Source organism: Emiliania huxleyi (assembly GCF_000372725.1).
Source record: "Emiliania huxleyi CCMP1516 unplaced genomic scaffold EMIHUscaffold_553, whole genome shotgun sequence".
Taxonomy (NCBI): domain Eukaryota; phylum Haptophyta; order Isochrysidales; family Noelaerhabdaceae; genus Emiliania; species Emiliania huxleyi.
In genome coordinates this window covers 17,939-28,520 of record NW_005197855.1, presented here as the reverse complement: position 1 = coordinate 28,520, position 10,582 = coordinate 17,939, and the positions used below count along the sequence as shown (strand labels likewise).

General features: G+C 67.5%; 3 protein-coding genes across 3 annotated transcripts in view; 2 read left to right on the top strand and 1 right to left on the bottom strand.

The window, feature by feature from the left end:
* The window catches only part of EMIHUDRAFT_247167 (hypothetical protein), a gene marked incomplete at both ends in the record, with an annotated part of 2,174 nt that extends 1,199 nt beyond the window's left edge, over positions 1-975 (top strand). Inside the window, 4 exons of the mRNA XM_005765409.1 lie at positions 158-472; positions 542-610; positions 684-803; positions 883-975. Of these exons, the coding sequence (XP_005765466.1) occupies positions 158-472; positions 542-610; positions 684-803; positions 883-975 (597 nt within the window). The remainder of the gene's footprint in view (positions 1-157; positions 473-541; positions 611-683; positions 804-882) is intronic.
* Positions 976-1,988: 1,013 nt separating this feature from the next.
* Positions 1,989-4,282, bottom strand: EMIHUDRAFT_119977 (hypothetical protein; the record flags this gene model as incomplete). Its single annotated transcript, XM_005765408.1, has 2 exons — positions 1,989-2,513; positions 4,238-4,282. The coding sequence occupies 2 exons, from the start codon at positions 4,280-4,282 to the stop codon at positions 1,989-1,991; spliced, it is 570 nt and encodes a 189-aa protein (XP_005765465.1).
* A 1,102-nt stretch (positions 4,283-5,384) lies between these two features.
* Positions 5,385-9,630, top strand: EMIHUDRAFT_247165 (hypothetical protein; the record flags this gene model as incomplete). Its single annotated transcript, XM_005765407.1, has 10 exons — positions 5,385-6,050; positions 6,249-6,496; positions 6,611-6,842; positions 6,984-7,229; positions 7,440-7,754; positions 7,892-7,972; positions 8,161-8,241; positions 8,446-8,523; positions 9,279-9,365; positions 9,437-9,630. Coding segments are annotated over 10 exons (2,228 nt in total), but the record flags the coding sequence as incomplete, so codon positions are not given.
* Positions 9,631-10,582: the final 952 nt, after the last annotated feature.

Below are 10,582 nucleotides of genomic sequence, written 5' to 3'. Positions count from 1 at the left end.
CACAGGTCCTCGAGCGGCTCTGTGGCCGCGTGTCGGTCGACGAGCGCGTCTACCTCGCCGTCCGCGCCCGGTTCAAGCAGCAGCTCGCGGCGCGTTTCTCTCCGCCACCCAGCGGCTTCACGGCTCATCGCAGCTCACCTCGGCGGTCTGTCGGAAGGCGCGCCTCTCCACCGCCCAGCTCGGCCGCCGGCTCAAGAAGCTGTCCGCCGCCAACGAGGCGCTCTCGGCGCGCGCCGTCAGGCAGGAGAGGAAGCTTCGCGGCGCCCGCTCCGCCCTCGCCTCCTGCGTCGGCTGCTCGGGGGACGTCGTGCCTGAGTTTGACCTCGGCGGCTGCTGGCCGCTCTGGGAGCAGTTTGCCCCCGACGAGCGGCGCTTCCAGTGCTCGCGCACGTGGACGACCGACCCGGCCTATCGCGACCCCGCCGTCCGGCCCGGCTACCGCGAGAAGCCCTCCGTCCTGCACACACCCATGGTCTGCGGGCGCACCCGCGGGAGGCGACGGGGTGGGCAGGGCCTCTTCACGCCCTCCAAATGTGCACAGGCTTGCTGGCGCACCTGCTGGACGCCGACGGGGCTCGTGGCAGCGAACGAGATGCGACACAGGACACACGTCTCTTGCACCGTTCCCCCGCGAGGCTCTTGTCACGCGCCGCCCGCCCCTTCCCTCTCGCGCCGCCTCGCAGGCGGGCGACACGGCCCACTGCACCGCGCCGTGCCCCGCTGCCGCCCCGTTGCCGCTCGAATGGCGGGCGGAGTGGGACCGTGAGCTCGCTGCCTCCGCTGCGCGGCCAGGCGCCAGCCAGGTGCTCCCACCGCCTCTGCCGCCTCTCCTTTTTGTGCATTCGGGGCATGTACGTCATCAGTGTCCTCCTGCCCTCACAGGACCTCGCCGCCCTTGCCGCGCCGTTCCGAGCGCGCGCACGGGGTGGGTGGCACTCGAGCTACCTGACGAGGCAGATCTTCCGCGTGTTTTGAGGCGCGACACGTCGGTCGTCGCGGACCTGCCGCTCAGGTGGCCTGGCGGCCTGCGCGCGGCGCGAGGGTTTGGTGGCGGTCACAGAGAACATTGGTACTCTTCTTTGTTGGCATGTCGTTTGGGTGAAGGTCGGTGAACCCTTCCCAGCCCCTCTCCTTTTCCCCATCCAAACAACCACCTCTCGCACCTCGTGCAACGGCGAGGATTACATGAAGCCAGCGAAACCGTCCACCCGCGCCGCCGCCCATGCCGCCGCCATAATCGAAGTCACCGCCTCCCACGCGCCTGCTGCCGGGTCGTACCGCTCCACCGAGCTGAGGCGGCCACCCACAGCATACAGCTTGCCCGCGAGCACCGCCACGGCGTGATAGTCCCGCGCCGTCCCCATCCTCGCGCTTGCGCTTCCGCCGCTTCGCCTTCGTCTCCTTGCTGCGTAGCAGGGTGTAGTTCGGGCCCGCCTCCGCCACGCTGTCCAGCAGCTGGGCGGCGCTCACCATCTCGACCGCGTCGTCCTCCGGCGGAAGCTCCGCGTTGCCCGCGGCCGCCTCCCGAGCGCGCTCGTCGCGCATCCGCTCGTGGTGGGCCTGCCGACGCGCCACGCCGGCGCCCGTGAGCCGTGTGCCTCGCCGCCGCGTCCGGCGACTGCATCGTGCATCGATGCTGTCCGCCCGAGCGTGACTCGCAACTCCACGATTTGCGGTCCACCGACAAATTTGGCTGCCCCCATCAAAGTTGACTTCATTCCTTAGATACATACATATTCAATGAAACAATTGTCAATACTGTGTATATACGCGTGTGGACTGTGGTCCAGAGGGTAGAGGTGACACCTGGTCGGCAGGTCCTCTATACTGTAGTACCTCCTGCCTCCAGCCTCTCCACACGCTCCACGTCCAGGGGTCCGCGCCACACATACCCACTTCTCCTTCCCCCCCCCCCCCCCCTCCACTTCCCCGTGCTCCCCGTGGTACTCTGTGCTCACTGTTGCTGCATGCCCGTTGCGTACGCACTCTCATGCGCGCTGGGCCGCCTCCACCGCCATCCTGGCGGCCGCCGCCTTGGCCCTCGCAGCGGCAGTGGCCGCGCGCTTCTCCTTGGCAGCGGCCAGTTTCGCCTCGGCCGCCGCCGCTTCGGCCGCCGCCAGCGCCACCGCCGCCGCTGCCGCCGCCGCCGCCGCCTCAGTCACCGCTTCCTCCTCTGCGGCAGCCTCGTCCTCCGCCTCCGCCTCCGCCTCCGCCGCCTCCGCCTCCTTGGCCAACCGCGCCGCCTCAGCCACCTCTGCCGACGCCGCCGCCTGGCTCTCCGGCGTGATGCCGAGCCGCATCCTCTCCTCGGTGAGCGTCTCGAGAAGCCGGAGAAGCCTCGCCTCCTCGGCCTTCTTCGCCGCCTCGGCTGCGTCTGCCTCCGACGGCGCCTCGGCACCCTCCTCGGGCTCCTGCGACGGCCCCGCCCCGCCCGCCCCGCCGCCCTTCTTCTTCTTCTTCTTGCCCTTCTTGCCCTTGGCGCGCTTCTCCGCCTCGACCTCCGCCAGCAGCTCCTCCGCGTGCCGCGCCGCCTCCTTCTCCTCCGCCGCCCTCTGCGCCGCCCTCTCCGCCGCTCCTGCGGCCCACGCCGCCTCCGCCGCCGCCTTCTCCGCCGCCTTCTCGGCCGCCGCATGCTCCTCGAGGGCGCGCACGCACTCAGTGTGGCCCTTGTCCTTGGCAAACTGCAGCGCGGTCTTGCCATCCGTAGTGCGCAGCGTCACGTCTGCGCCCGCCCGCAGCAAGCGGAGGAGGGCGGCGGGGTGGCCGAAGAAAGCGGCCCGAATCAGTGCGGTGGCGCCGTTGTTGTCTTGCAGGTCGATCGCCGCGCCGTGCCAGATCAGCGTGTCGACCACTTTCTCGTGGCCGTAGAAAGCGGCACGAATCAGTGCAGTGCTGCCGAAAGTAGCTTGCTCGTTGATCTCCGCGCCGTGCCGCAACGCCAACTCTACCAGCTTCTCGAAGCCAGCATATGTGGCGGCGAGCATCAGCGCGTTGATGCCGTTGCTGTTCTGCAACGAGACATCCGCACCGCGCTGGAAGAGCGCCTCGGCCAGCCCCTCGCAACCGCAAATCATTGCGAGCATCAGCAGCGTCATGCCGCTCACACGCTCGCCGTGCGACAAGACGAACTCGAACGTCGCGTTGATCCGCCCGCCGCCGTCGAGCCACGCCAGCACCGCCTCCTCATCGCCTCGCTCAGTCGCTTGCACGACCTCGTCTGGCACTGCCCCGCTGCTCGGCTCGGCCTCCGCGCTACCCTCGCCGCTCGAAGCAGAGGCCGCGGCACTCGCACCCGCCGCGCCTGCGCCGCCTGCCTCGGCCGACGGCGCCTTGCTCCGGCTCGCAGCCACCTCCCCGAGATGCGTCCTGAACGCCTCGACGCACTCGGCGTGGCCCCTCTTCTTGGCCAACTGCAGCGCCGTCTTGCCGTTCGCGTCGCGCAACGTCATGTCTGCGCCCGCCCGCAGCAGGCGGAGCACGACGGCGGGGTGGTTGAAGAAGGCGGCGAGAATTAGCGCGGAGCCACTGTTCTTGTATTGCAGGTCGATCTCAGCGCCACGCCGCAGCAGCAGGTCGACCACCCGCTCTTTGCCGCCGTGGGCGGAAGATACCAGCGCCGTCCCGATTTCCGCTCCGTGCTGCAGCAGCATCTCCACCATTCGCTCGCGGCCGTAGTAGGCGGCAGTGCTGAGCGCAGTGGTGCCGAGACTGGTTTGCAGGTTGATGTCGGCGCCACGATTCAGGAGGAGCTCGACAATCTGCGCGTGCCCGTGCTGTGCGGCGATCATCAGCAGGGTGCATGGAACCGGACGGCCGCTGACCTCAGAGGGTAGCTCAGTGAGAGTGTCGGCCTTCCCGCCGTCATTCAGCCACGATCGCACCGCTCCCAATCGGCCGTTCTCGGCCGCCTTCAGGACGTTGTTTGGGACTTGACCACCCGGCGCGCTGTCAGCAGACGGCGGCGGCGGCGGCGTGCGAAGCGCGGCGTTGGCGCGGGAGCGCGAGGCGGGCATATACACACACACACGTACAATGGCTAAGACCGGCTGTCCCCACTCGATTTTCTTTTTTGCTGCTTCTGCTCGGTGGGGGGGGGGGGGGGCGCAAGCGTCATGTTCTACGTGCGATCGCAGCCGGCTCCGACAACAGTCTCTTCCTCAGCGTTAGGGACGCGGATGCCGCTCGCGCATACTACCACTCTGGTGGTTCGGAATTCGGCGGCTCCTTGACCGCTGACCCCGACGTTGACGACGACTTTAGCGACGACGGGGAGACAGATCATTCTTGGCGACCATCGCACTTGCGCCCCTGTCGAGTGTACCCGACACCTCTGGGCGCTGAGCCGCGCGAGTTTGCTCAAGGGCCCATCGCTGGTCAAGCAAGGCAAAGGTAAGGTAAGGTAAACTTCTCCATGGTCCATGGCATGGAGAAGGGCGCTTATTCGATATTTCCCCTCGATAACCGAGGCAGCGACATTTTCTTAAACGCCTTGTTCGCAACACACACGCCTCAAGTTACGCAACACACCCCAGAGCCAATCTAATCATGAATGAAGCCATCGCCCACGCGCTTCCCGTCATAACTCATGTCTATAGCCTGAGGGTATCCTAAAGCAAGTTCGGCCGATTTGGGTCAAAACGCTAAAAGCACGCCTATAGGCGTAGATTTGGGGCAAAACGACAAAAGTGGGCCCGCCCGGGGCAAAATGGTAAAAGTCGCGCGCCGCAGGCGCGCAAAAATTTTGCGAGGGGCGCTTTCGATGCGAGCAGCACAGCATTTTTCTAGCCCATAGTGTGCGGGAACGGCCAACTACTTCGCGGGACGATAGCTACTACTTACTGCACCTCCGGCGCGCGGAGCCTCCGGCCCGGAGCGCCGAATCTTTTTGAGACGAAATGCTAAAAGAGGCGCTCCGAGACGATCGAAGTGGTAAAAGTCGCACTCTCCCCTGAAGCCTGATCCTCGTCCCGCCGCCGAAATCACCCCGTTTTTGCCCATTTTCCGTCATCCGTCAAAATATCTGAAGATCCCAATATAGGATTATCCCCAAACCTTGCTCAGCTGATCCAGCCTGGGGGGAAGGCCAGCCCTGGCCAAAGAAACCAGCACCTCATCTGGCTTCCCTGAGCGTCACAGCTCGGTCGGTGATCGCGCCGGCCGGACACCACTGTGACGTCCGTCCGGGCATTTGAACGCGACCTTCGGGGGCAAAGACATGGGCTCTATGGCTCAGACTGGACTCCTCTTGGTCCCTTCTGATGCCCTAGGCCACACCTGGGCCTTACCTGGGGTCGTAGGGCCGGCCAGGGTTTGCCCCCCCAACGCGCCGGCTTTCCACCGGTCGCCATTTGCCCATCTTTACCGATCTGCCCCCGCCGGCGGCGATGGCGGACAGCAGCGCGCCTGGCGCGCCGGCAGTGCCGTCGGATGGCACGGCTGGTCGGCTGCGTCCACCCGCAGCCGGGGTGCGCGCTCGCCCTGATGCCGCGTCGTCGCCGCTCACGAACGCCCTCCTGAAGCGCCCTGCCGACCGGCCAGCCGGCGAGCACGAGCGCGCAGCTTCTCGATCCCGCGGCGCAGCGCCGCGGATGGATGCCCTTGGGTCGGTGGAGAAGGACCCGGGCGCGTCCGCCTCGACCCGCACCGCTGAGGCGCCAGCAGTTGCGGCGCGGCAGACTCGCGCCAATTCGGCGCAGCTCGCCTTGGAGCCCATCGCGCTCTCAAATCGCCTCGAGACCATGCTCCTCGGCAACCATCCCGTCCCTGCACCTTCCAACGAGGTGAGCGTCGCCAGCGAGGTCTCCAACAGCATCATTCTCGTCGCGAAAGCTGCCGTCGACGCGCTCTTTTCGTCGCCGCAGCGCGCTGCGCTGATGGCTCTTGGGCTGCGGGACCTCAAACCGGCTGCGCTGGCGTATCTCGTGTGGGACCTCCGCGGCGTGCTGGCGGGCGCGCGCCACGACCAGGCGGTCGCTGCGGCCTCGGTCCGTTTCCGGCGGAGTGGGAGCCGCGGCTCGGTGGCCTTGCTCCTGCTGCTTCCATTCCTCCCGGTGGCTCGGGCTGGCACCTCACCTTCGCCCCCTTTTCCTCTACGGTCGCCACCGTTGCTGCCCCCGTTGCTGCCTCCTGCTCCGCCCCCGCTGCTGCCTCCTGCTCCGCCATATCTGCCATCTCCGCCCTCACCTCCGCCATCGCACCCGCTCGCATACTACACCATCACCACGACGCCGGGATCGTGGCCTAGCGAGGCGAGCTGGGACCTCTGGTGCGGCGGCGAAGTCGTCCTCTCATCGGCGCCCTACACCGGCTCAGACCAGGCTAGCGGAGAGCCTTTCCAGACCGAGTACGGCGTCTCCCTCTCGCCCGGCGTCGAGTGCGAGCTCCACATGTACGACTCGTACGGCGACGGCTGGAACGGCGCTAGCTGGTCGGGCCTCGGGCAAGAGGGCCTCACCGTTGCCTCTGGGTCCGAGGAGCGGAAGTCTTTTGTGGTGCCGTTTGCGCCGCCCTCCCCGCCGCCGCAGCTGCCGCCGCCGCTGCCGCCTCCATCTCCGCCCTCGTACCCGCTCGCATACTACACCGTCACCACGACGCCGGGATCGTGGCCTAGCGAGGTGAGCTGGGACCTCTGGTGCGGCGGTACGGTCGTCCTCTCGTCGGCGCCCTACGCGAGCGGAGAGCCTTTCCAGGCCGAGTACGGCGTCTCCCTCTCGCCCGGCGTCGAGTGCGAGCTCGTCATGAAGGACTCGTACGGCGACGGCTGGGACGGCGCCAGCTGGTCGGGCCTCGGGCAAGAGGGCCTCACCGTTGCCTCTGGGTCCGAGGAGCGGAAGTCTTTTGTGGTGCCGTTTGCGCCGCCCTCCCCGCCACCGTCACCGCCGCAGCTGCCGCCGCTGCCACCCTCGCCGCCCCCACCGCTCCCGACCCCGCTTGTGGTCACCGGAGGCTGCGCTGGCCAACGCGATGCCCTCGACAACGTCGAGTATGTCGCGGTCGGCTACACCTTCTCGGGAGCGCCGTACTACCGCGCCCCCTCCTCGTCGAAGTACATCTACTGGGACCCCGACTGCAACGGCGGCAGCGGAGGGACTGCCCGCTGGATCGTGGATAGCGATTTGCCGAGCATTGCCGTCTCAAGCGACCTCGATCGCGACGGAAGCTGTAACTACATCGCCCGCATCAACTCGGACGACTCCTCCTCGCCGCCGCTCGGCACGGCTACCTGGCGGGTTTACTGCGAGGGCTCCTGGACCAACAACGATCTGACACTGGCGTTCCCCTCCCCGCCGCCGCCGTTTCCGCCTCAATTGCCCCCCTCTCCGCCGTCGCCGCCGTCGCCGCCGTCGCTTCCGCCGTCGCCGCCTCTGTCTCCGCCTTCGCAGCCGTCGCCCCCGCTCGTCCCCGGCGAGGTCCTCGCCCTCACGCCTCAAGACATCCAGGACGAGATCAACGAGGCCGTGGACCAGGGCCGCAACGCGAGCGTCATCATCCCGCCGGGCGCCCGCCTTGCCTTTAGCAGCAATGTCGGTTGCAGCGGCGCCATGCACCTCTCGGTCCGGAGCAGCGGGGAGGGCGCGACGCTCGACGGCAAGAAGAGCTCCCGCATGTTCTCCATCTCGAGCGGCTGCAGCCTCTACCTGGAGGCGCTTCACTTTGTGGACGGGCGTGGTGATAGAGGCGGTGCGGTGCGCGCTTATGGCGCTGGCGACCTTGCGATGAAGGACGTGTCCTTCACGGGCTGCGAGGCCACCGAGGTGCGTCGCCCCTCTCTCCCACGCACCGCTCGGCCCCGCAAGCCCTCGCCACATAGGAGAGAAGGAATGCTGCGAATGCCCCCCCTCGCTCTCTGACGCCCTCCCCGCTTAATGCCTGCGCGCCCCAACTCGCGCAGAACGGAGGAGGTATGAACGTGGAGAGCAGCGGCGACGTCTCGCTGGAGGGCGCCAGCTTCAGCAAGTGCACGGCTCGCAATGTGCGTCTCCCACGCCCGCACACGCTCGCCTCCCCCGTACACGCACGCTCGCACGCCATCGCCGCGCCGGAAGCGGCAGAAGAAGGCAGAGGGACAATGGGGTGGCAGGACCCGCTTTCCCCAAAGGGCCGCTCTGGGCTTGCCCGCCCTCTCTCTCGGTTATGCCTGCGCGCACCCAACTCGCGCAGTACGGAGGAGGTATGCTCGTGTACCAGAACAGCGGCGACGTCTCGCTGGAAGGCGCCAGCTTCAGCGAGTGCACGGCTGATGTGCGTCTCCCACGCCCGCACACGCTTGCCTGGCCCGCACACGCACGCTAGCACGCCATCGCCGCGCCGGAAGCGGCAGAAGAAGGCAGAGGGACAATGGGGTGGCAGGACCCGCTTTCCCCAAAGGGCCGCTCTGGGCTTGCCCGCCCTCTCTTCCTCCCTGACGCCCTCGCCGCTTATGCCTTCGCGCCCCAACTCGCGCAGTACGGAGGAGGTATGCTCGTGGAGAACAGCGGCGACGTCGCGCTGGAGAGGGCCAGCTTCAGCGAGTGCACGGCTGATGTGCGTCTCCCACGCCCGCACACGCTTGCCTGCCCCGCACACGCACGCTAGCACGCCATCGCCGCGCCGGAAGCGGCAGATGAAGGCAGAGGGACAATGGGGTGGCAGGACCCGCCTTCCCCAAAGGGCCGCTCTGGGCTTGCCCGCCCTCTCGCTGACGCCCTCGCCGCTTACGCCTGCGCTCCCCAACTCGCGCAGCAAGGAGGAGGTATGTACGTGTGGAACAGCGGCGACGTCTCGCTGGAAGGCGCCAGCTTCAGCGAGTGCACGGCTGCCTTCGTGCGTCTCCCACGCCCGCACGCGCTTGCCTCCCACGCACACGCACGCTCGCACGCCATTACGCCGCGCCGGAAGCGGCAGAAGAAGGCAGAGGGACAATGGGGTGGCAGGACCCGCTTTCCCCAAAGGGCCGCTCTGGGCTTGCCCGCCCTTCTCTCGCTCTCTGACGCCCTCCCTGCTTAATGCCTGCCCGCACCCAACTCGCGCAGTACGGAGGAGGTATGTACGTGTGGAGCAGCGGCAACATCGCGCTGGTGGGCGCCAGCTTCAGCAAGTGCACGGCTCGCAATGTGCGTCTCCCACGCCCGCACGCGCTTGCCTCCCACGCACACGCACGCTCGCACGCCATTACGCCGCGCTTGCATGGGGTGGCGAAGCCGGCACATTTTTCCCAAAGGGCCGCTCTGGGCTTGCCCGCCCTCTCTCGCTCGCTGACGCCCTCCCCGCTTAATGCCTGCGCGCCCCAACTCGCGCAGAACGGAGGAGGCATGTCCGTGGAGAACAGCGGCGACATCGCGCTGGAGGGGGCCAGCTTTGTCGGTTGCACGAGTGGCACACAAGCGGTGCCGCGCGCCCCCTCCACAAGAGGGTGCACAGACTGAAACGGGAGACCAGACTGTGTGTTCTTTTGTAGGCTCTTTATCTCACTGGCATCGAGCGCCTAGCTCTCACCAACTCGCAGTTTGTCGACAACATCGCGAGCCAAACCCCCGCTGCACTCTTCTACTCCTCCCGCATCGCTGCCACCGACTCGATCCTCCGCAACACGACCTTCTCCGGCAACTCTGCGCCAGGAAGCATCACAATCCTCGCCGCCTCGCCTCTAACGTGGGACTGCCCGCTCGGCTACTGGATGCCGAGCGTCGGCCAGCTCTTTGGCGACCTGTCCGGCTGCAACAGGCTCTGCGCGGAGGGCCACTACGGGAACGCGTCGGACCACTCTACCTCCGACTGCAGCGGCCCCTGCTGGCTCGGCCACTTCTGCCCAGAGGGATCGGTCCTCCCACACGAGTGCCCCGCCGGCACCCACATGCCCAACAAGCGGGCGGCGAACATTTCGGACTGCTTCCTCTGCGCCCCCGGCCAATACCAGCCAGAGACCGGCCAGGAGGAGTGCTTGCCTTGTGCTGCGGGCTCCTTCTCCCCCGACGTGGGCAGCGCCGTCTGCGAAGCCTGCCCAAAGGGCGGCTTCTGCGAGGACGCGGGCGCCGCTTCTCGCCTTGTCTGGCAGGCCTGTCCCGCGGGCAGCTTCAACCCGAACAGAGGCTCCAGCTCGAGCGCGGCGTGCGAGCTGTGCCCCATCGGCATGTCGAGCGCGGCACCAGGGGCGGAGGGCAGCGAGACGTGCTCGCCCTGTGAGCCCGGCACCGTCGCCGCCACGCCTGGCCTCGCCAAGTGCGAGCGTTGTGAGCCCGGCAGCTTTTCCGGCGCCGGCAGCGACTTTTGCAGCGATTGCGCTGCAGGCACCTACGCCGCCAACCCCGGTTCGGGAGAGTGCATGCGCTGCCCTCACCCCCTCAGTAGTGGCCGCGGCAGCGTCACCTGCTCCGTCTGCCAGAAGGACTTCTACCTGCTCAAGAGCGCCGACCCGGCCGAGATCTATTCCTCCCCGACCGACTACTGCAAGCCGTGCCCGCCAAACGCCGACTGCAGCTCGCCCAACACCACTCTCGAGGCCCTTGGCGTCCCAACCGGCTACTGGCGCGCGAGCCTCTCCAGCGCCGTGTTGACTGAGTGCCGCCTCTTTGGCGGCGATGCCAAGGCCGGAAAGAAGCGATGC